Here is a 26,163-nt window from a genome sequence, read left to right as displayed (position 1 = left end):
TTTCCCGAGGCTACTCCATGGCTGTTTTGAGATGTCTTGAAAGTGACACCCAAAGGAAATTGTAGAAGTGAAAAATTCAAATAATGTCCCATTTCTTACAAAAAAAAAAAAAAAATAAAGCAACAAAACAACAAAACAAAAAAAGAAAAACCCCACTCTTTCCATCCCCTCTTCTTCCTAAAAAATATTAAAAAACCCCCTGTAACTTCTGCAAAGAACACTGGTTGAAAGTGATTGTCATCATGCTAGAGTAGTCAAATCTTAATGCAGGTGTGTATTTCGTGAGGAATTCCTCTCTTTCTTCTGAGAATGGGCATGAGGTTTTCCTATCCGTTGATCATTTGATTGATGACACTAACATGATCAACTGTAAGGACTTGCTGAGTCTTTCTCATTGAGAGAAGACACCACACAGTAGTTTCCTGCTTCCTGGAGTTATGGCTGAATCCTGTTTATTTAAAGCATAGATTTTCTCCATTGTCATTTATGAATTGGCTGACTGACCATGAACCACCACTTAGCACAGGGAACGGGATTCCAAGACTTGGAAGCTAAGATGCACGAGAAATTCGCATTTCTTCTTCCTTGGTGCACACTTGTTATCCTTAATCACCATAGACACTATTTCTCTAGGGAGAGATTTCTCTGTTTTTTAAAGAAGTTTCTCAAAAATGAGAACATCTTCCTCTTTTTTATTTTCTTTACCAAAAAATAATTAAATATGGTATTGTAATTTCTTTATAGGAGTTCACAGGAAAAAAAAAAATTAAGCTAAATCATAAGCAAAGACAGCATATCACCAGTGGACCAGACATAGAAACAGATTTTTATGCATTTTTTTCACTGTGAAATAAAATTTTTATATTTTATTTGTTCATGTTGTGAAGAAAAGCCTCTTTTGGAAATATTGTTTAGACTGATTACAGAATATTTTTTGAAACTATGAAAAGTTAACTACTACAGAGTAACCTCAAATTCTGAGAAAGCCCTCTAGCTCTAAAATTAGACCTATTTTATACCACAAGTGATAGACACCTGAGCACCTTAATTTTCTATTCACAGTTAGAAGAAACCTGTTTTAAATATATTATAGGAAGTTATCTTAACTCCCATTTTAAAACACAGTTTTAAATTCTCATTCTTAACAAATAAGTTGATTTATCTGGATCTTTTGTTTGTTAGGATTTTGCTCAATTCTTCCAACTAATTTGGTGCTAGAGAAACAGTGAACTTACTGTAGAAAATAAAGGCCATGATATAGCCCATATAGGTCTTTTCCAGACTGAAATATTTTTCCAAATACCTTTACAGTTCTTATGTGTCTGATTGGACACATAAGAACTGTAAAGGTAATTTGGATTCTATTATAGTTGTTAGGGCTGATTTTCATATTTCCTTGCCAGTTACTAAGACCTATCATTATAAAGGCTGATTCAGCCTTGAAACAAATGCCTAAAATCTCACCAGCAGGGCATATATGAATTGCACATTTCAGTTTCTGTAATAACACTGCTTAAACCATGTTAGTCCTTCTGGTGTTTTCTTAAAGGCAGGTGAATTAAAACAGTAGTGGACTTGATTTTACACTAAAGCTTACTGATTTCAGTAAATCATTAGGCACACAAAATATCCCTAAGAAGGGAAAATCCAGGGTGAAGAATTATAATCTTATTCCATTGTTATCCATGTAAATTGTTAAGAATATTTCTTTATATCCAATAGCTGGCATAATATTTAAAATAAATATATTTTATCCAGGTAAATACTACTTGATCAGTACTAGCATTAATGACAATTGCATGCTACTTGTTTGAATTTTGAGCTAGGATTAACTCTTTACTGGGTCAGTGTTGTTGGTTGACCTTGGCTGGATGTTGTCTCACCAAGCCACTCTATAAGTCCCCTTCCCAGTAGACCAAGGGAGAGAGAATAAGAAAACAACTAACAGGTTTAAAGCCAAAAAAAAAAGTCAAGCAAAACTTTGTTTGTTCATAAACAAAGGGAACAGTTAATCTCAACTTCCCATCAGAGAGAAATGTTCAGACATTTCCCAGGAAGCAGGGCCTTAGCAAAAATAGCAGTTGCTCCAGAAGGCAAACATTGTAGGATAAAAAATACCCCTCATTCCTCCTCTCTCCCTTAGCTTTTATATCTGTGCTGCCATCATATGGTATGGAATATCTCTTCCCTTAGTTTGGGTCAGCTGTCCTGGTTCTGTCCCCTCCCCCAGGACCTTGCCCACTCCCAGCCCTTGTTAACACTGGTGTGGTATCAACACCTTTCCAGCTACCAATGCAAAGCACAGCCCTGTGAGGGCTGCTAAAGAAAAATTAACTCTCTCTCAGTCAGACCCAATGCAGTCAGAAATGTGAGCAATTCAGGGGTCTCTTTTGGAAGACTCTGATTGTACATGGCCCTGGAGAGATGAGAAGTCCAGGATGTAGATTTAATTACTTTAAGAAAGTAATGGTCCGTGCCAATCATCAGACTATCAAACAAAGGTAGAAAAGACCCTGCACGGATGAACAAGGAGCTGCTGCTGAAACTTGAACATAAAAAAAATAAAGAAAAAATCAAGGGGTTGAAGCAAGTCAGATGTTCAAGAAGGAATACAAACACTTGAAATACACTGAAAATATGAGGTTAGGAAAGTCAAAATCCATGTAAAATTTAATCTGGGGTGAAGTCCCTGAAGAAAAATAAATTCAGAGAAATGTGAATTAATAAATTTCTTCTTAACTACAGTCTTCACCAGGAAACCAACCTTGAACAATCCCAGAACTCTGAGAGCAGAAAAGTTTAGAGTAAGGATGACTTAGAGTAGGACTAGGAGCACTTAGACAAACTGGGCAAACCCATGGGACATGATGGAGTGCATGGGAGGTCAGTTGGAAGGTCGTGACAGCTGAGGGAGATTCCCAAGGGCTGGAAAAAGACAACAACATTCCTATCTTCATAAAAAGTAAGGAGAAGGATTGAGAGAACTAAAAGCCAGTTGGTCTCACCTCTGTACCTGCGAAGGTAATAGAGCAAATAGTCCTGGTCATCTCAAAATATTGGAGATGATCAAGATGATTAAAAGTAGAGAGTTGGCACTGTTCAGCCAAGGGAAGGAAAGGCAAGGCAAAGGATAAAAACTGTAAGGGGGGCAGGGTGCTCGGTCAGGTTGCTCAAAGAGGTTGTGGGTTCTCCATTCCCATAGAAATTCAAAACCTGATTATACATGAACCAGAGAGATCTGGCCATCCTGTCTGCAAAAGGACTGTACTAGATAATTGGCAAAGGCTTCTAGTCTCAGTTATTTTCTAATTTTGTGATAGGAATTATACTGAGGATACTGTTCATAATCTAATACTATTTAAATTATAGTCTTTTTTTTTTATTTATTTACCAGTATTTTTTTTTAAACAGGCAGTTGTAAATTCTATACATATTTATTTCTTATTCAAAAAATGAAACTAAAATTTCTTTGATGAAATTTTTAACTAGCAAACTATTTTTGGCCAGTTCCATCTGTTGTTAGATGCTTTCCAAAGTCATTGAAAGTGTCCAGATGTTACAGTGATGAAGGCCATAGAAACATCTAGATATTTAGAGGCATGGAAAGTTTGCTTATCTAGCTCTTGCCTGTTTAAAAGGGAGCTTTCTTGAGCTGACATAATTTGAATAAATGGATTCCCTCACTGTCCTAAGTTATTAGCTGTATTAAAATTACAGTTTACCTGGAATTTTCAAATTTAAAAAATCACACAAATGGAAATATATTAAAAAACCTTAAAATGTTTTTTGTTTATTTTTTTAAAAAGTGCATAAATCATTAACTGTCAAAATTTCAAGAGAGAATGTTTTTTGAACAACCTTGCATTGTTTATCTTGTAAAATAAAAGACAGCTAAATGTGTAAGTAAAACATTAAACCACAAAACACAGGAAAAAATGTATTTTATTTTTAAATAGTATTGCTACAAAACATTTAAGGCCAAGATGAGCATAAATTCAAAAATAAAATTTGCTCAACTTTAGATGTCAAAAGTCTAAAGGACATCTTTGGACAGATGACTTTCAGTTGGCAGAGGATAGCAGATGATTAAGTCACTATTCAGAGAATGTTTATCCATCCATCATTAGAGAAAAAAAAAATCATACCCAAATTCTTCAGTTGAAGTTATTTGATCTTTATTTGAACTGGATAATAGTTTTCAATTATTTGTTTCCTAAGGGCAGACTATGCTGGATACTTACATAATTTTTATCTACATTTGCTAATTTAAAAGGTGGTTTGCACTGGCTACAAATATGTTGGTTATAATTTAATTTTAGGAAAATTCTTTTTAAACACTAGAATATAAAAGAAAGAACACATACCAAATGAAGTAGACAGTAATGAGCACCAGAAAACGCAGGAATAATGAACTGTTCTTTTTCTAATAATCTGAATTTCCTTTCTCATGACATTATGTCAACAAGTCAGGTATCAGTCACTATACCTTCCAACATTTTGCAGTTTAATAATTAAAAAAAATTAAAATTTTATAAATATAAAAATAATATGAAATATAAAAAGGTATACATTAAAAGAAACCTTGGCACACAAAAAGGAAGAAGCAAGATCTAGATTATTTCTTTCCTAGTGGCTGCAGCATATTCCTGATTCTTTTGAGAAAGCAGCTTGACTCATGTAAATTGATCATAAATGGCTCAAAACTCCTTATTGAGCTTTCTGTTGTTCCATATTAATCCCATTCTGGCAGTAATTCCTCTTTGTCACTTTTTTTGATGTCTCTGCCACCTCAAATCTCTTTTAAACATATTTTATCTCATGTCAATGAAAACATTTCGTTATGTTCTTATATTTTTGTCTGTATCTTATTAAGAAATGCACAAATGATAATGAAAAAAAATCAGTTGCCAAATATGATATGTGGACCTTTCTCTTTCCAAAGTGGCTGATTTTAGGTCATGTATTAGTTCACTTTCTTCAGTGTTATACTTTTAGATCAAAGGGTTCACAGGACAAAGCTAGAGACAAAACCAATATTGAAATACTTACAAAACATACAAAAAGATCTTGGAATTTAACTCACTATATGGCAAAGTTGTTTTTAAATATTTTATTTTTTTATTTATTTTATAACCCATGACAATACAAATATAGCTTAACAATTCTATTTTTACAGTTTTCCCAGGATACAGGTCTTGATAACAGCTATGTGTGCTTGTACCAGGAGCCTCAGCTCTTGCCTGAATTTTCTGTACATAGTTTGAAACATCATTCAAAATGGGAAAGAGCAGTGGAAGTCACAAGGAACTTTTCTTGTCTCAATGGCAAAATGAAATTCATTGAGTATGAAAAAAAGATTTGATAAAAGTCAAAATGTGGCAAAAAAAATTATCTGGATTTAAAGCTTGTTAGTTGACATTAGCAACACCAAGAAAAGACTTGAATCCAGATAAATATTATTTTTAAAATAAGCAGAACTATTAAAAACATCAATGATTAATTTTCTGGAAATTGAAGGAGAAATTATGAAGATAATTCAGAATCTCTCTTATATTTCCTCTTAAAATATGGACAAGAAACTTTGGAAGTGTCTCAGAAAAACTTCTGTTTCAAATTTTTATAAATATAACATCCAGTCTTTTCCTTCAAAAGGAGGCTTTTAAAACCTGAAACAAATATATGATAAGATCATGAGTAAGGAACATGGACCTGCCTTTTTTGAAAAAAAAAACAAAAACAAAACAAACCAGTAAAAAAGAGTCAACAATTTAAAGAAAATGCAGTTTTAATACAGGGTGTATTAATAATTGAAAGAATTGGAGGTGAGAGCTTCATCTTCTCTAAGTAAAACTACCAAATGAAGATACTGTGGAACTTTTGGCAGACAAACAGAACCTAGTAGGAACACATTGGAATATTTATTCCAAAATGTCTAACCTGAATAATGAACAGGAACTACTTCAGTTTCTCTTTTTAGGTGGTCCAGTACATAAAAATATCTGACTGCTTCCACCTATATACACGTATAGTTCCTAAGTCTTTTTCCCCTCCACTGCTTATAGAATTGGATATAAATGTTTTCTAGGTACTAGGGTCAGAACTAACCCAAATTTTTTTTTTTTTTTCCCACTGATTACTTATATTGAAAGGGAAAACACCTTAATTCAAACTGGCTATGAAAACTTTTGATCTTAAGTGCATAAATAAGTCTTGCATTGAGTTGCTCTACTAGAATGACTTTAAAAATAAAGATGTTTGTGATTCAATAGATGTATTCTAAAAATTGCTTGTTGCTTTCAATCAGTTGCTGTTTTTATTTCACAAAAGCAGAGATATATGGAATGTTACTATTCTTTAAAAAAGGGAAACATTCAAAGGTAAGTGAAAGTTACAACAAAAAAGTTATTAACAAAATTAATTAATAAAGCACAGGTTATAATAATATGCCTGGAATGATAAAGGATAAAATTGCACTGAGAACTTAGATGTGTGGTGGAGAGCACAAAATTAGAAAGTAGAAAATAATTAAATAGCAGAAAAATTGTTTTGTTCCATAATTATTAGAATATTTTAATGATTATATGTATATTTATGGCTTCCATACCTTCATTGTCTCTTTTAGATGTACTTTCATCCTTTAACTGTACTTTTGTTGGTGTGAAAAATAACCTACATTCAGCACCAGGACAGGTGATGTAGTTATTTTTAAAACCATACATTAATATATATTTTGTTCTCTCTCTCTTTTTTTTCCCTTTCTTATTCTGTTCTGTGTGTTTGGCTTTGTTTTTTTTTTTTTTGGTTTTTTTTTTTGGTTTTTTTTTTTTTTTTTTTTTTTTTTTTTTTGTCTTGGATACCGGTGCCTCTTCTTTCTTTTCTATTTGGTCAGTTGTTTTTGGCCAGTTTGTGTTTTTCCAGACATCACTCCATGATGTTGTTGAAGTTTATGATGGCCCAGCTCTTCAGTCATCTTTGTTATCCTCTCTCTCAGGATCTCATTCAGGTATCATTTAAGAGAACTCTCAGTATATTGTTATTTAATTTTTTAAAATGAATCTAGAAAGAAAATGTAGTCCAAAAAGAAGGGAGAAAAGCGATGGTTGTATTTGCTTAAATTCATCTCCGACAAATATATGAAATCCACATTTTGAACAAAACACTTCAAAGTCTTTGCATTGGTGAATGAAATGAAGTAAAGTCCCTCTTTTTTGCCTTTTTTTTTTTCCCTGTTGATATTTAGCTAATATTTTGGGTATTTAGGATTTCTTACTCTGTGCCTTTATGGCTTGATCTAGTGAGTAATTTGAAATAGGTAGTACATATTTTAAAGGGAAAGAAAGGCAGAAGGCATATTTGTACCAAAATAAAATTAAATAGATTAGTTACATGTTGAGTCTATTTAAAGAGGTAGGGGGCTTGGGATGTTTTTGTTTGTTTGATTTTTCCATTTAGGTTTAGTTTTTCTGTGTTATTTTTTGGGGGGGGTTGGGGGTATGTTGTGGGTATTTGTTGTTGTTTTTGTTGTTGTTGGTTTGTTGGTTTGGGGTTTTTTTGAGGGGGATTTGTTTGGTTTTGGTAAAGGAAAAAAGCAACAAATATTCTTAGTAATTTGGGGTTTTTTTGAGGGGGATTTGTTTGGTTTTGGTAAAGGAAAAAAGCAACAAATATTCTTAGTAACAAAGATGAGTTTTAACTCCCCTTTCCTAGAATGACATAATACTGTCAACATAAAATATTAAAAGTGCATATATCTTGCAAAAGTGCATATATCTTTACTGAAGCAGAACAGGGTTTGGAGAGTATTATTTCTATCTGCAAAGATGTTGACAGGTGTTTTCTTTAATAAGTGGCTGTGATAACTTTTTATCTTCATTGTTTGAGTAGGTGAATCCCTTCCACTGAGCTCGGGGAACCAGATCACAGTCAGATTTACCTCAGTTGGACCAGTAACAGCCAAAGGATTTCATTTTGTTTATCAAGGTGAGACAAACTAGGGAAATGTGTACTCTTATTCTGTTCATCATAGTTTGTAAATCATCAGAGAGGAACAGACTGAGAATGAAGAGAAAACTAATAGCCTTTTAACAATAGAAAATTGTCACTATTTCAACATGTTTTGAAAAATGTTCAAAACTATTCTTTTATCTGTATTTAAAAGCTGAGATCAAATACTTAAGAAACATAAGAGGGGTTCCAAATTTAAGAAGACAGTTTTACAAAATTGCTGGTTTTGTTTGCTAATCTGATTGACAAATGTTAGATCCATCTGGGTGTTCAAACAGGTTTATCTCCCAATTTAAATATGAATAGCTGTAAATGTTATTACCTGTGGATTAAAAATGATCTTACTGTTAAGATATTTTTCTTGGTTTACATTATTTGCCTTTTTATGGCTCAAATGGGGAATTTTATATACCAACACTTAACTGCAATTCACTCTTTCATTACATATAAATCCTCATCTGACAGTCAGAACACAAATTTAGAAATCCACATGAATAAATGTAAATATCTGACACAAAATGTTATTTTGAAACCCTGTATTAGTTGAATATCTCATGGTAGTATTTCTTATAAGTGTCATTTTAGATAGGTTTCCATGAAGATTTTATGCATTACTTCCAATCTTGGCAAGGATATCAGTGCTATGCTCTCCTAAATAGTAACTCAGACATCAAAAGTGAGCAATCTCTATTGTGAAGATTCATTTGGGGATTATGGAAGTGTTCTCAGCTGGGAAAGAGCTGAAAGTTTCTTCCAGATATTTTAAATATTTGTGAGTCAATATCTGTATTCCCTCACCAAATCGAAAATTAAGAATCCGAAATATGTTCACAGCTGTTCCAAGAACAAGTGCAACACAGTGTAGCTCTGTGCCTGAACCAAGATTTGGAAAAAGGATTGGAAATGAATTTGCAGTTGGTTCACTGGTTCTTTTTGAGTGCAATCCAGGCTATATCCTCCATGGGTCAACAGCAATTAGATGTGATACAGTACCAAATGCATTGGCACAATGGAATGATTCACTCCCTACATGTATTGGTGAGTTCCTAAGGCTTTTCAATATAAATAATTACTGCTTAAAGTGTAGACAATTCACCTGTTGAATATGTTTATTCTTTGTCATTGGTATAGTATTTTAGTCTTGCTTACATTAATTTACTTTCTTTTTTATTCAAGGTTAAGTTTTATTCTTCTTTCTATTCTATTTCTATTCTAACCTTGCTGTGAACTTTCACAAGTTTCATGAGCGTGTTCTGCTGTCATAATTAATGTGAAAACTTCTCTTGCATTAACATCCCTGGAAGTTCCTGAATATCCCTCTTTAATCAAAAATCAGAAATCATAGTTTGTGCCCTCACTTCTTGCAAGACTAAGATGCTTTTACACTGTAGATGTCTAACAAGATATTGCAAGCTATTAGGAAGACTACCATATTAAATATTTAGAAAAAGTTACATTAATACTTTGTTACTTGTCAGGAAAAGGCCAGTACCTTTTCAGATCAGAAAACATACTTTTTCTGGTTCTAGTCACCTTAAGATTAAATTCTCAAAATTAAATTCATAAATTAAGGTGCATCCATTGATATTTATAAACTGACTTGGACCAACTAGAACTCTAGTAATTGTAATGAAATTTCACACTTTAGTTTTTCTGATAGGGAACAGAAGTTTTTATAAAAAAATATCATAACCCATTGCAAAAATGGTGCTATGGTACTGACTCCAGCAGAAAACATAAACAGAGGTTTAGGTGAGTAGATGAAAAGAAAACAAAGAACGTATTTCATTAGGCTGATGTTTCATCTGCCATGCAAACCAGCTGATGCTGCCCAGTAGAATATGAGTGTTTTTTAGTAAATTATAAGATTATCTCCAAAATATCAAAATCCTGATAGAGATCAAGGCTAAGAATCAGTGGGGTACTATTGCTAAAATATGATTAATCAAGCTTGAGACAAGTAATGTTGATGTAGACTGTTTCAGGCATAGCAATAGAACCACAATTTCTATATCAACAAGGAGGTGAAGTATATAGCTGTATCTCATTTAGTATCATAGATTACAGGTTAATCAGTAGAATTACACTACTTTTCCCCTTGAATTATATTCCCTTTTTTTTTTTCTCAGTTATAACAACTTGACAAAGTGTTGAAATCATTCTTTTGGACATTGATCACAATGTATTATTGCTCTTTTAATATATGCTTCAGTCTATGAAGAGAAAGCTATTTGTCTCTAGACCAGCTAAATTGAGGAAGGGCTACAAACCACCTTCTGTGAGAAAATTCCTCTGTCAATAAAGGTGATAAAACACCTTTATTGAGATGAAAATTGCATTAAACTAAACCAGTTTAATAATTGAAGTGGTAGATGTGACCATATTAAATTGCCTTAATTCTAGTGAATGTTTTAATCTTACATATTCAGATAATAGACATATAATCATTGAATCATAGAATTATTAAGGTCAGAAAAGACATCCAAGATCATCAAGTTCAACCTTTGATCAAACCTCACCATGCCATCTACAGCGCAGCACAAAGTGCCACATCCAGTCTTTTCTTGGACACTTACAGGGAGGGTAACTCCACAACTTCCCTGGGCAGCATATTTTAATGCTTAACACACCTCCTGTGAAGAACTTCACCTGATGTCCAATCTGAACCTCCCCTGCCACAGCTTGAGGCAATGTCCTCTTGCCTCTATTTGCATGGGAGGAGAGCCCAATCCCCACCTGGCTACAACCTCCTTTCAGATTGTAGAGTGATAAAATCTCCCTGAGCCTTTTTTACTCCGGGCGGAACAGCCCCAGCTCCCTCAGCCACTCTGATGATGCGCTCTCTAGAGCCTTTGCCAGCTTTGTTGCCCCTCTCTGGACTTAATGCAGCACTTCAATGTCTTTCTTGTAGTGTGGGGCCCAAAAATTAACACAGCACTCAAGGTGCAGCCTGGCATCAACCATTCAGTCTGGTCATCCTTGTATGAGTAATTGTTTAAACACTTTAAGTGGCACTAGCTTTTAATTTATTCATGTAGTTCCAAACAGATTCTATTATTTTTATGCCACACAATATGTAGCTACAATATTTCTTATTAAGATAAGTTGCATTCTATCTATTTTCTAAATCCTCATATTTGCAGCTCCTGAAGTCCCTTCAGAACTTAGTGATGTTGCATGCATAGAAGTGATACATTAGCTTTTAATGGGCTTGATAAACCATCTCATCAGTCTTTTCCTTCAACTTCAAAAATACCAGCAGAATATCTGTATGCAGATTAAGATGTAATATTATCTGTCTCTGTTAGAACCTCTAATGATATAGACAAGATGCATTCAAGTTGAACATTCAAAAGAGAAGCTTGATGGTGCTTAATGTGTCTGTCCTGTTTCATGCATAACACTTTTATTAATCCATGAACAGATGTGATGAATGTAGTCTTGCAAGGATCTTGTAAATTCTTTACTGATGCAGTAGATGCACAGACTGTGATGAAATAATTCACACAAGCACAGAACAGTCAAAGAGTTGAGACTGGTGTTATTAATTATTTAGAGAAGCAATATTAGAAAGAATGAATGAAAGAATATTAGAAAGAAAGAAGAAAGAATGTTACCTTTTTTGTGACACTTTTTAGCTTTTGTAGTAATACAATACATAGCTTTTCATACTTCAATCTAAGCCTTTGAAATGCTTTATTTTTGTAAGATTAGCAGGAGACAATAAAATGGATTTCACTCTGTAAAGGTCAAATAAACAAGGCAAATATTATCATGATTCTGTCAGGTAGGAAACTGATTTTCTTCTACTCCTTTTTTGGTCAGTTAAAAGAAGAGTTTTGAGATATAAAATTTTCTTTTCCTGAGGCATATATGTATTTTTTAATGTAGCATCCATTTAAAATGTTTTCAGCCATAGTATAAGCTTTTATAATAAGTCTTCTCACTTCTGAAGCTTCATACTTCTTTTCTTGCCTTATGCATTTCCTTTCAGTGCCCTGTGGTGGTATTTTAACAAAGCGCAAAGGGACCATTTTATCTCCTGGTTATCCTGAGCCTTATGACAACAATCTGAATTGTGTGTGGAAGATCACAGTACCAGAGGGAGCTGGGATTCAAGTAAGTTTACTTGCTATTTGCTTGCTATCATCATATTTAGAACTGTTTTTCCTTATGCAAAAGATGAAAAGATCATCTATCTGTACAATATTTCTATCTCATTAATGATTCTGAAAATTAACTTTATTGCACATCTTTTTAATTATGCAGTGATTGAAAGTTATAAGATTTTTAAAAATCCTAAAATATGTACTTGTAGCCTTTTACTTAGAAGTATATCACCATAACTTCCAAACATATTTCAATAGATCAGTGACTTCTTATAAGCTAAAGGAAACAGAGAGCCTTCCTAGGAATTCTTTTTTGCTCTCCTCAGATTTATATATCTACTTTAATACAGTGAAATTAAGTGAGTTGCTTTCAAGGACAAGTTATATGTGTTCTCCTAGAAACTCTGCTATTTACTCTATGTATATGGAAGTTCACTGTGACATGAAGGTGCTTCATTATGTTTCAACATGAGATAGGAATTTATTCTTTTAACTAGTTTTAGAGTTATTGCTTACTTACATAGATTAAAAACCTAGTAGAACACTCAGTAGGAAAGTATCCATTAAGCTTAGTCATGCATATCTCTAGAGTTCACTAAAGAAACTGACAGCAATCTGGTTATTGCACAGGCAGTTGAATTTAATAAATTAGAACTTCTAAGTATCATCTGAACAAATTCCTAGCAAAATGTACATCAAGAAATCATGATAACAAGTTTTCTATGTCTATCCTAGTTCAAAATAGAACTGCTGTAGAAAATTAATATAGAGCTCAGTTTATGTAGGTAAAGACTTAATAAAGAAAATCAGAAAAAATCTTGACAGTGCTTTAAAGCTTTTTAATAAATTTCATTACAGAACTTTCAATAACATTTAATAGCCTAAATCAGTTTTGAGATTGATTTTGAGGAACACTAGTTGATTTAAAGAGTTGAGTAGGACAGCTGGCACAATACTTTGTTCTGTGCATTTCTTATACTAGGAGGATAGTTCAGAGGATTTAAATTAGGCAGTAACTGTCCTCCTGACTTAGGCCATCACTGTTGCTTGAAACTGCTTATCTCTTATCATGGGCTGCATTTTTCAGAATCATTAATGAGGTGATTAAATTACTAACTTTGTTTTCAATTTGGGTGTTTAATCTTTGTGATACTCTTTTGCCCCAGAGTTGTAATAAACAAAAAGATATATTAACTGTCTCCAAGTATCTGAAGTATGCTTACAGCAAGAGCCTCTTCACTGCTTCACTTAAGAAAAAGAAATCCATTGGCTATAGTATCTGACCAATTCCTGCAGAAATAGGTACAGTATTTGAGTTCCCCATCCAAGAAATAGGTAGCCAAACTGAACATTTATTTTATGTAGAACAAGGTCCAAGTCATATATTTCCTACAGAAAAATTACTTAATTACTTGGTTTTACTGGAACTGGTGTTTATTTCTTCTGCTGAAACTATTCCATTCTGGGGAAAAAAAACTGAGGCAAAAGAAGCATTATTCTCTAATTTAATGACTAAGGCACCCCTTTTTGACAGTGGCTGGGGTTTCATCATGCCTCTGTCTTTTTTAAAGCTTTTCATAAACAGTTAAAACAACCAAAAAGCTAACACCAGAAACCCTCCACTGCTAATCAGAAACAAGAATCTGATGTTTCTCCACTTTGTAAGGTGTGATTTCACTAAATGAGAACAGTTAGTTCTCATGCAGTTTACCTCCTTACAACTTTGCATCTCTAAAAAAAGTGAGAATTGGATGGTGGGTGCTGCTTCCTAAGGGGAGAGAGATCATGGGATGCTACACATCTTCATATGAGTGGAAGAATGTTTTCACCTCTGGAAGAAAGGAAGTGACTATTCTGCCTTTTATTTGTAGCATGCTAGTGACTGCTCCTCCTCAGGAGATGGGTTGGTGATGAAGGTAATCAAACACAGCAGTTTTCTCTTACCTGGAGGCAGAATTTAAAATGGCAAAATAGATGAAGCATCATGCATCCCTGTGGGACTAGTTTAGTCCTGGAGAAAACAGAGAGAAAAAACCTGCATGTATTGAAAATACTATGTTTCATCTTCTCCTCAATGTCCTCCAAACAAGAGAATCATATTCTATACCCATCTGATTTTCATGGCTGTGTGACTCTTGACAGAGGTAATATGTGGTTGTCACTAAGGGTTACAGGATTTATAGTTTGAATTGGCAATCAAATAAGAAATAGTTGCCATTTTATTCACTTAATGATGATTTTCCATTCTCTTTGACAAGGGGACCAAGACAACTTTCCATGACTGAGAGCAACAGAGGCTACAATTTAGAATCATCTATGAGCTTGAATAAAGAGGGGAAGAGGTTTATGTTCTTTGCCTCACATTTTTCTTCATAGGTGCAAGTGGTGAGTTTTGCCACAGAACACAACTGGGATTCCTTAGACTTTTATGATGGTGCTGACAACAATGCTCCAAGGCTTGGAAGTTATTCAGGTGACTGAGAAGATCTTACAATAAATGGTTCACAGATTCAACTCTTTATTGTAAACACACAGCTCTTTCTGTGTGCGTAAGCATGCTTGAGCATGGTATGTGTGTTTGTCTCTCCTATAATTAGCAACAGGTAATACTAGTTCTGTTTTAATCAGAATTAATTAATTACTTAGCAGACATTCATGAACCTGTATATTTTAAAATGTTAGAAATGAAACAACACTCAGAGGTGTCCAAACTAGACCTCTCTTAATCCAATTCTTTTCTCACACTTGTAGCTGGGTCCAGAAATAGAGACCTCAATAGGTATCTTTTGATATCGTATATGAAAAAAGGATGCATTCTTTATCCTTACTTTAGACAAAGAAGACAGTTCTTTTTGCTTTACTTCTTCACTTTTGTTTTCTTTCATTATACTAAATACACGTGAATGCTAAGAGATCAGAGGCATTCATATTATCTTGACTTGTGCTGAAACACAAATAAATAGTCTGTCACATTTTTAAGAACAGTCCAGCAATATATTTTCAGAGCTGCTTGATTTATTATTTTGACATAATAAATAAACATAACATGACTGTTATGTTTAGAATCATTCTGGGACAGGATTTGCTCTTGCTTTTAAAAAGACCCTAGTGAATATTTCATCTTTTGAGGGTAAAAGCAAATAATATAAATTTATATTAGCCTTTCCTTGTCTACTGTTCATGTCTCTGATATTGTGGTGCACTGAGAATGTAATAAAACTTTTATAGGGAGAGATATTTGATAGCATCCATGATGACAGAATGTTATGGAATTGGTTATGTGACTTACCTCCTGCTCTCGCCCTCTCCACTGCTCCTACCCTCTCTCCCCCTCCCCCTTTCTCTTTTTCTCTCCTTAATTCTGTTCATATACACACACAGACATCACACCCTGACGTCTACATTTATGCCACTTTCTCTGCTTTTCAATAATATTTTGAATTCTCTTTTCAGGAACAACCATACCTCCACTTCTAAACAGCACATCAAATAATTTGTACCTCAATTTTCAGTCTGATATCAGTGTTTCAGCTGCTGGATTTCACCTTGAGTACACAGGTAATTCAAAAATCTTCAATTAATAAAGAGTACTTGCTGGTTCCAGACATCAGTTCTACCTAAACTACACAATAGAGAAATATTTAGTCCTATCGCACATAATGAGATACATACTGGAACTTCAAAGTCATTAGTAAAATTCTCATTTAAATCCAAGTGAGCAAATTCAGGCCTGAAATCTGTACTATAACAACTGTGAAATTTAGTTTGTCTTGCTTTCGTCCTTAAATTGCTTTTGCTCTCTGAAAAACTTACTGAAACGACAGCAGACAGAAATAAATGGAGATATGCTCATGTGGCAATCCTAATCCATTGTGTCCAATGAAGCCCTGGTCTCTTCCCACAGATGCCGCCCCTGTAGCTCCACACCCCAGAACTCCTTGCCAAAATTGACAAATTATGCTCAATACAATAACATATGTACTATACAATATGTATGTGTAGGATACAACTAGTCACCCTTGGCAAAGAGGAGAGAAGGAATAATCTGAAAATAGCAGTTTTGCATCTTAAGTGAGAAATGCCTGCAGCTTGGTGAGAACACTGAATTATTTCAAATGGTTTCTATTATTGCTGAGTACACCACCAGTGGAAAAGGCTGTAGTTATAAACATGCTTTCTGTCTGAATGACTTTGTCTCAGATGACTGACAGGAATTCTGGCAATCACCAGCTGTGTGGTTCCCTCTGCTTATACTGGTTCCAGTGTCTGATCTGCATAATTGTGTCACAGTTATTTCTTGTCAGTTTTACCATATGCAAATCCCATGCTCTGGTTGTCTGATTAGCCAGTTGGAGAACACAGCCTTGCAAAATTACTGCCTGATCGCTTGTCTATAACTAAACATTAATTATAGGTAGAATTATCCTGCCATTTCCTTGAAATGCAGATAGTCTCTCAGCTGCTTACAACTTCAGATGAGAAAAAACATCAGGGAGTTATGAAAATGAAATAAAATTAGACTGAATCCTGTGAAAGTAAAAATGCACCTTTGTGTTTCCACATATCTGCGGCATTATGTGTTTTTAGAATCGGTTATTCCTTTTGTAACTCAATAATGGTTTGGTCCTCGGTTCCCCCCCATGTACTTCCCTCACAATGGTTTCTCCCTATTTCCTCCCTTTTGGAGCTGCCCACCCCTCCCCTGCCTGTCATGGTAACCACCCCCTTTATCTCGAGAATTCTCTGTGTCAGTCATCCCTTATTCGATGTATGATTTGCCCCTGGGGTTTTTCCCCTCCCCTGTGTGATCCTCAGTGGCTTAGCTGTAACCCACGCTCCTCCCTGGGTCCTCGTTATTGGTTAGCTTTGTGTCTCCTCCCATCACACCCACTCCCTTTATCAGCGCCCTCCTAAGACCCCCTCCTTGTCACCCATCCCTAGCCCCACTGGGGAGGGTTAAAAACTGCTTGGTTCTTATACGGATGTCCCTCCTCCTTCCTTTGCTTCGGTACCTCGTAGCCGACATCCGGCCTGCACCACCCACGTCGCAGACGGTAACCACTACCCAGGGTTCCGGAGGGAATCCGGGAGTGGCACTTCGTGTGGCCATCTTCGGCCGGGCCGGGGACACTCAGCCAGGCTCCCGTACAGCCCCACAGCCGCAGGAGAGAGGCTACACATGTCCAAATAACGTGTAATATACTGCCCATATACGACTTCCACCTTTAAAAAAGGAAAAGATTAACAGTACGCTACTTAAAGTATTGATCCGTGTCAAGAACAATAACCAAATGTGTGTGGATGGATTTATACAGGGATGTATGTGTGAATCTGAACAAAAGCAATGCTGTCTGTCTGAGTGTATAAACCCAAAGTATATGTTAAAAATTTGTGATTCAGGAAATAATACTGATGTCTCTCAGTCCTTACCCAATTTACCAGTAGCTCAGTGAAATATGCTGCTTTGTAAGATAAATGATTAATTTACTTTTCTTGTTTAGTGGTAGAGATATGTGATTAAAACCTCATTCAGTCTTTTGTGATTTAATCCAGACAGCAACTAAGCACCATAAAGCTGCTTGCTCACTTCCCTCCCCCTGCTCCCAAGTAGGATGGGGAACAGATTTGGAAAAAAAGTCAAATTTGTAGGTTGAGATAAAAACAGTTTAATAGAACAGAAAAGGAAGGGGAAATAATAATAATATGCAAATAAAACAAATAATAATAATCAAATAAAATGTACAAAACAGATGATGCACAATGCAGTTGTTCACCACCCTCAGACTGATACCCAGCCAGTTCACAAGGAGCAGTCCCCAGCCAGTTTACCCCTTAGTTTATATGCTGAGAATGGGGTCATATGGTATGGAATTTGTTCAATTGGGATCAGCTGTCCTGAAACCTTATAGTTAGTTGCTTAGTGTGGATTTCAGGTGTTTGGCACCAGCTGATTCACTCCGTGCATCCATGACTCTACTCCTCCACTATTCTCTAAGAAATACATAGTTTCTGTGAAAGTTTTATGATTTTTTTTTTCCATCTGTTGTTCAATTGTTTTTCAAGAAGGGATAATGGAAAATTCTGCATTAAGCTGAATCATGAATTTGTTATGGGAGATTAAGCTAAGGGACAGTGCTTTGTCATCATTGCTAGGAAGAAAGACAACAGAAACTTTGCCTTGTGTATCTTTTGGATTTTTGTCTCTTGCATTTTCTCTACAGCAAATAGGATGTTTGCTTGCAATTCCAGAACTCACAAAACTGCTGTATTTATGAAGACATTTTGCCAGAAAGAAGGAGATACAGAGTTGCTCTCTTCAATTGTCCTGGTCATATCTGACTCTCAGACAGCAGTTCCTGCCACAAAAGCGGTGATTATGTTTATAAAGATAGTTAGTAAATGGAAAGTAATGGCCAAATTTTAATGTCAGTGTTCCATAAATTTATTTCATTTCATTGGAGCACATTCTGGCCAAGGACATCATGAGGAGTCAGCTGAATTAAAGTCCTGGTCTTTGAAATATTACGGCATGGTTCTCATGCAGAATCACATCTGAGTTGAAGATTTATATTAAGCATTTTTCAAGTAAGCTTGCCATAAATATTGGTTTTGCCCAATTTGTAGTGCATCTTCCAAGTATATTTCACCTATTCTTGGAGGCACAAGTCTGAGGGGAAGTATGCCCCATTTGCCAAAATGATTACTTTTTCATTTCGGCAGCAGATTTCTCTAAGAAGGTTTCATTCTGTTTCATTTCCAATATCTCTTTTCATCCCTCATGAATCCCTTTTGTCCTGTCTGCTAGGGATTATCTTTTGAGCTTCTAAAAAACCCAAATGCAAATATAACAGTAAAAGAAAACAAAAGGAACTTATTTGTTGAAGAAGTATCTTAACACAAGTAAATGATACTTCGACATAAAGAATTAAGTGTTCATGTTCTGAAACTGAATAGCCTTCTTATCTATGATGTTTTTTCTATCATATTTTTACTTCTCTGTTGAATTCTTAAATTGTTATTTAATCCATAAAATTCATTTTCTGTATTCCATTGGACATCCTAAATACAGAAATATATTGCATTTTAAATACATTATATCACCTGAATTTTTCCAACAAAGAACGCCACAGAATGGTTTGTTATACGCTTTCATAATGTTTATATGTTTTTACACCACTATAAAAATTTTGATTTGTTGACCATTTTCTCTAACTAAAGTTTTGCATTACCGAAAATTTCATTATTAGGTTTTTGTATTGAGCATCACAGGAGCTGCTGGAGAAGGGCAAGACAGAATCAAATAGCTTCTTTTTCTTTATACACAATTCTTCTTATCTGAAAAGCAGAAGATACTGAAAGTATGTTTTCAATGAATGCCTGTGTTAAAATCTCTTTTACCTTTGGCTATGAAAGTTCAATAGCACATTATACTGTGAGAGTAGTATATGGCAGTTCGAGAAAGTATTCATGCACCACAAAAAATCAATAATGAACAGACTGCAGTTTATTAATATATTTATGAGTACATTTTTATGACCTGAATAAATATCACGACACTCCAAAGACACAAGTTCTGAACTAGTCCTCAGCTGGGGAGATGTCAAAATTTGTTTCAGTCTCTTGAAAGGTATTGTAGGCGTTCAGACTGTTTTTTTTTCCCAAATATTATTTTATTAGTTGGAGAGACAACAGGATGAACACCTGTCAATGTGGTTTGAGCTGCTAAGGTAGCCTGAGAAAGGCATTTAGATGAAGTCATTTGCCTTTGCATGGCCTGACTATTCACGTAGTTAGGTTACTCATTTCAACTGAAGGTTCAGTTATTGGAAACTAAAACCTGCTAATTCTTAGTTTAACTGTTCAAAACAAATAATAAGCAATCATCAGTGTAAGCCAAGCACACTTGTTATTTTGCATTTGTACTTTGTACAATAACTGAATCACACTCTAGATGTCTGAAATGTAAAAAGTGGATCTAGGTCCATCAGTCACTTTCAAAACAGGTTCTTTGCTCTTCTCTAGTTTGAGAACAGAAAATAGAATTTGAAAACTAAAAATTTTCAGTAGCTTTCATCTTATATATTGTATAACAATGTACCCTTTTAAGGTGGTAGATTTTACTTAGTGAGAATCTTACATTAAGTGATCAGTTACTTTAGTAAGTTTTAAAACATGCAGATTTTGATAGTGTTCTGAAGTAGTAGGTGGCCGTTATCGACTCCCACAATATTTCTCTATTATCCTGTGTACTGGTGACTACTTGTGTAATAGTTCTGACTTCACAACTAGGCTTTAATTCTTACAGTAGGCAAAGAAAACAAGTTGATTAGACTTTCTTACTTTCCTGAACCTTCCTGGGTAGATGCAAGGAAAAAAATTTCTCTTTTTGATGACTATGAAAAAAAGCATGTGGCATTTTGGCAAACAAGCTTCCATTGCTATCAGAAATTCAAAATATCAATTTTTCAGCTCTGTAGGTACTTCTTTAAACATAGCAAATTAGATGAAGTCTGATGCAAATATTTATTCTGTGTGTGAGTGTGTGTGTGTGTGTGTGTGTAAATGAATGGAGTTGAGTCAGACTTATGGAGGATGGAATGCTGGAAAGCACTTTTACTTTGCACTGTTCTTCCAGTGTTTTGCTGTTGGTGTAGTGTTGGCCAGCCTCCCGTAGAACACATGCTGGTAAAGCATAGTGGAGGTGTTCCCAGTCTGAATGATGAAGGCTGTAATTTCAAGTGAGACTGGAGGCAGAAATTAATAAGTCTGTGCCAGGAGATAGTGGAATTTTAGAACTGAGAGTGCAGGTTGGGAAGTGTTTGTTGCCACACTGATCCTTTTCCTTTACTCAGGAAAGAATATTTTTTTCTCCTTATACACAGTTGTTCTGAAATAATATGCTACTTGTCCACAGACAACTGCTAATTCCCAAGAGCACTCCAAAGCTTATCAAAACAGTGTGCCTATGTACACTGTATACAGTCCTATGCGAATCTAGAAACCAATCTTATGTTCATTAGAATGACTAAACTTCTCTATTTTTCTCAGCTATAGGTTTGGACTCTTGTCCTGAACCGCAGACCCCAAGTAATGGGATCAAAATTGGAGACAGATACATGGTTGGAGACGTGGTATCTTTCCAGTGTGACCAGGGTTATTCTCTGCAGGTAAGCCAAGTTTCCTATTTCAAATGGTGCCTTTCAGTTCTTTAACATGGTTGTGTTTGGGTCTCTCAGTGCAAAATGGATGCTGAACTCTTCAGGAATTGTGTACACGTGATAAGTTTACAGGACTGTTTGCTGTTCTACTAGATAGTGAATTAGAAACTATCCAAATATTCCATCAGAAGTGTATGGCTTGGGGCTTCTTCTGCATTAGTGGTTATAGGTTGTTATCTATTATTGATAGCTTCTTTGATAATTATAGCTGAACCACTACGGCAAAATTAAGTTAAAATCACTTGCTGAACAATTAACAGTATTTCTCTATGCATAGGAGGAAAAAGAAAGTAAGTAAAGAGGGGAACTAAGAATAAAAAAAGGGAAATAATTAATTGCTTTTCTTTGTAAATCAGATAGTGTCAGTTGTTTTCTTGCAGCAATTTCTTGGGTTTTTTTCTCCAAAATGTTTATCAAATAGGGGTGTATTTCTGCCAAGGAAATTTGCAATGTCCTTGCACTAGCAAAAGGTATATCCACAGGAAATGTAGTGATTGCAAATCACTGGTAGGAACCTGTCTGCCTGTAGGAAAGAAGTGGAAAATATTTTCAAATACTTCTACAGTTATGCCATAGAATCAGATCCAAAACCAAATATTGTTTTTGCTTGAGACTCCCCAAAAAGAGTTTGCAAATTCTACAACCTTCCATTATCTAGCTCTTTGAGAGCCAAACAGACAGAAAATTATTACATTACCCAAGGACTGTAAAAAGAAGAGTCTAATAGGGAGAAAATAATTTCTATATAACAGCACATTATGAACTGCTAATGGAGTTATGGATGCTTTTGGAGCAAAATAGCAAAGTATGCCAATATCAGTCTCACCTATAACATGTTGATGTCAGACTACCTAAATGAAGTTTTAAAAATGCTAATAATTTCAAATGTTTATTTTACCTAATTCTGTGAAAACCTAAATACGGGGTTTATATGTACTGCATCAAAAATAGAAATTGAATTTTATTCTTTGACAAAAAAAACCCAATAAAACCCTAGTTTATGTGTAGTGATCAAAACAAAGTAGTCTTGTCTGCTTCCAGATTTCAATTGCTGTTTGGATTTGGGACCTGTATCCCAGTTTCTCCTTCAAGATAGAATTCCTAGCACTTCAAGAATAGATGAAACACGTTCTGTGATTGCAGCTCTGAGAATGACTATTGAAGTTTTCTTCTTATGTTGCCTGGTTTTAACTGCCCACTCTTGGAAACAGCCTGAGAAATATTTTTTGCTTCTTTGCTTTAATTCTCACCTTAAATACAAGTGAGCATGAACAGATAAGCCACAGTAAATGGCAGAAATAAAGAAAATAAAAAATACAGAAAATAAAGAATTTAAGAGCATAGACTGTGCAAACACCCATGTAAAGTTTCTTCCCACCATGCAGTTTTTCTGACTTATGCAGTCTGACTAGATGGTTTTGGAAGATATCCCAAGTACAATTTTCTCTTAAGATTTTCCATTTTTGTTTGCTTTCTCTGGAAGACAGTTAGAATTACATGAGGCCAATGAACAACACAGAGGGTGTGTCTGTGATGATTTTGAGTTTAAGTTAACTCAGCACTTACATAATTTATATAGTATGCATAGTGTTACCACATTCAACAACTGATAGGCATCCATACTATGCAAACATTGCTTCAGTTAGACCTATAGTTTCCAGAACCTTGGTTTAATGTTAAAACAAGCATAGGATTCAGCTGGATTCTGTAATACTATAAGAAATAATATTAATAGACAGCATCATGTAGTGAGCTAACAGTCACAGTCTTCTCTGCTGTAGTAAAGGCATGATACAATGTAAATATTACACCTTTTTGTTTTTGTGCATTTTGATGATGTTATAATTATACATTCTTTTTGATTAAATACTAATATGCTGTATACTGTATATTTTTCATATGAATTAGCAAATATTGTGTCATTTTAGGGACATTCACATATCACTTGTATGCCTGGACCAGTAAGAAGATGGAATTATCCCATTCCAATATGTTTAGGTATGTTCAGTTACATAATTTTTCTTAAATATACCAGAATAAGGAAATCAGAAAACTCAAAAATAATGGACACATGTAGTGGAAAGAATTGGGAGAACTGGAGGAACTTAATTAAATGTGAAAATGGTCAAATTAAATTAGAGATTTGCAAAGGCTGCTGCACATTAATGTTGGCAAATCTTTCCTGAAATGTCCAAGCAGTAAAAGGAAAACATATAGTCCCTTTCAACCCAAAGTATTCCATAATATGATTCTATGTGTTCTAGTCAGATATATCATCAATTCATTATCAGGAATGACACCTCCAGAGACCTTTGTAACACAGCTAATTTATTTAGGACTCATTTCCCCAGAAGAGTAATGGCAATTGTAGAAGATCGGAATAACATTACATTTTCATCTCTAGTGAGTTCAACATAAGCATGTCTACCAAATTTCAAACGATACATTATTTTTCAAGTTAAATTATACATATGTGCATAATATTATTGGGAAAAGCACTGAAAACTTGTCAGAAACCAAAATGAAACATGTGAAGTGTGTTTAAATATACTCTTTTTATATTATGAATAAATGTGAAGAATGTAAAACTCCTTCTAGCTGTAGTCCTTTTCACTGCATATAAATGCCTCTTTGTTTGGGTTCTGTAAGAAGAAAAGTTATCTGGATTTGTAATCTTGAATGTATAGAAAACAGGATGCTGTAGATCTCATTAAAGATTTTTCTGTTTGCTTTTCTTCAAGACAGTTAATATATATCCTCTTGAGCTGCCTCACATAATCCTGTTCTTAATCCTGTGGGGTGTTATAAACCTCCTGTGAGGTACTGAGCTCCCTCAGCTTAGAATTTATAAATATTCAGCAAGGTTGAGATATTTGTAAGAATTTTTTCAGGAGTTAGTCTTCAGTTTTTGTCATTATGCATTAGCATATGGTTAGGAAGTCTGATATTATAATTGCACTGCTCTTGGTAAATTCTGAAGATAAAGATGCTGTGCTAAAATTTTAGGGATTTTTTCCATATATTTTTTCCTTTTTTTGCAAGTAATGATTTTTACTTGTGTTTCAAATGCTGTAGCAAAGTTTACTTGGACAAAACTTCTAAATAAAATTCTGTTTATCATAATTACCACCTTTACATGTAATATGGACATCTAAGTAATCTTATTTACTGTTGTAATGCCTGAAAACAAAAATAAAATTAAGATACAAATTTAGCTTAATTTCTGGATGTATATGTTTACTTTTCTAAGTTTGTTTATTTTATCTCATTTCTAGGACAAAAAGATATAAACACAGTTTTTAAAAGGCCTCTTGAATAGCTTATAGTAAAAAGTCTATTTATAATACACTATCTTATATTATTCAGGTGCTCCTTTGCAAGCAAGCCCAACTGTCTCAGCACTGCTATAAGCTGGGTAGTGCTGCTTCCCTGTGACAAGGACAGTTCTGGTAGACAAATTGCAGAGAAAGCATTAGGGATATGATGTTGGTGGAAGCACAAGTCTTATGAAGTGGCTGAGGGAGCTGGGGGTGTTTAGCCTGGAGAAAAGTGGTTCAGGGAGACCTTGTCACTCTCTACAGCTCCCTGAAAGGAGGCTGTAGCCAGGTGGGGTTGATCTCCTCTCCCAGGCAGCCACTGACAGGATGAGGGGACATAGCCTTAAGATGCACCTGGGAAGGTTCAGGTTGGACATCAGGAAGAATTTCTTTATGGGAAAGGTGGTCAGGAATTTCAGATCATTTCTTTACTGAATGGGCTGTCCAGGGATATGGTGGAGTGACCATTCCTGTGGGTGTTCAGGAAGTGGCTGGATGTGCAATTCAGTTCTGTAGTCTAATGGGCGAGGTGATTATCAGTCAGAGGTTGGACTTGATAATATTGGAGGTCTTTTCCAACCTAAATGATTCTGCAATTCTGTATTTTGTTCTATTTTGGGTGCATGTATCCCCCAAGTTAAATCTACTAAATTCAGAGCTGATACAAGGTTGTAAGGTACCTACCTGTAATCAATTTCTAACAGATATTTAGTGGTAAAGACATGTTTATGTATTTGTCTAAATATAACCCTAGGTATTATTATATCATTAATGGTCTAGGGATGTTCAATATTATGGATTAATTTTTTGCTCATTTCACTACTCTGAAAAATATTTTTGGTTTTGTTTTTTTTTTTTTTTTAGCACAATGTGGTGGTGGCATGTTGGACTTCAGTGGGGTCATTCTCAGTCCAGGGTTTCCTGGCAACTATCCTAGCAGTTTGGATTGCACATGGACAATAAAACTGCCTATTGGGTTTGGTATGTGTTGTTTTATGGATTTAAAATTGCTTTTTTATGGGTGCAAAACACTGAACATAGATTTTAAAATATTGTTAATCTTTATGCCAGCAAAAATACAAAAGTAATTATAATCATTTGAAAAAGTTAACAAAATCTTAAAAGAAATATTTAATATAGAAAAGCTACAGTGTTCTTGGTTTTTCATTTAATATATGCCAACATTTTCTGATAAAGACAAAATTGTTTAATTAGAATTCAGCACAATTTTCTAACTTTACAGATTTGATTCATCTTTTTGTGAAATCATAAACCCAACAAAAAAACCAGCTATCATGAATATTTCACACCAAAGCAATTTAGAAGTTAAAGCTACATTTTAATTAATTATTTTATCATTAGGCTTCTTTGCATATCCTAGGTGAAACTCATTGCAGCATAGAAATGTAGCAGCCTCCCACTTAAAGCTGTCAAACTTCCCCCTCAAAGTAGAATTGTCAGAAACACTGGATCAAGCCCACAACTGGTGGAACTGTCTCACTGGGGCTGCTACTC

The 26,163-nt window shown here is 34.7% G+C and overlaps 1 protein-coding gene across 3 annotated transcripts in view; it reads left to right on the top strand.

The window, feature by feature from the left end:
• The window catches only part of CSMD3 (CUB and Sushi multiple domains 3), a 583,179-nt gene that overhangs the window by 460,552 nt on the left and 96,464 nt on the right, over positions 1-26,163 (top strand). For 2 of the 3 annotated variants that reach the window (XM_059857877.1, XM_059857801.1), the window contains 9 exons: positions 6,890-7,003; positions 7,885-7,980; positions 8,839-9,042; positions 11,999-12,123; positions 14,490-14,586; positions 15,567-15,671; positions 21,162-21,280; positions 23,260-23,329; positions 25,513-25,629. In XM_059857877.1, the coding sequence (XP_059713860.1) occupies positions 6,890-7,003; positions 7,885-7,980; positions 8,839-9,042; positions 11,999-12,123; positions 14,490-14,586; positions 15,567-15,671; positions 21,162-21,280; positions 23,260-23,329; positions 25,513-25,629 (1,047 nt within the window). The remainder of the gene's footprint in view (positions 1-6,889; positions 7,004-7,884; positions 7,981-8,838; positions 9,043-11,998; positions 12,124-14,489; positions 14,587-15,566; positions 15,672-21,161; positions 21,281-23,259; positions 23,330-25,512; positions 25,630-26,163) is intronic. The other variant, XM_059857957.1, reaches the window with a different exon arrangement.

This window comes from Haemorhous mexicanus, chromosome 1 (assembly GCF_027477595.1).
Source record: "Haemorhous mexicanus isolate bHaeMex1 chromosome 1, bHaeMex1.pri, whole genome shotgun sequence".
Classification (NCBI taxonomy): domain Eukaryota; kingdom Metazoa; phylum Chordata; class Aves; order Passeriformes; family Fringillidae; genus Haemorhous; species Haemorhous mexicanus.
The sequence above is the reverse complement of the archived record's forward strand: the minus strand, read 5'-3'. Positions and strand labels throughout refer to the sequence as shown.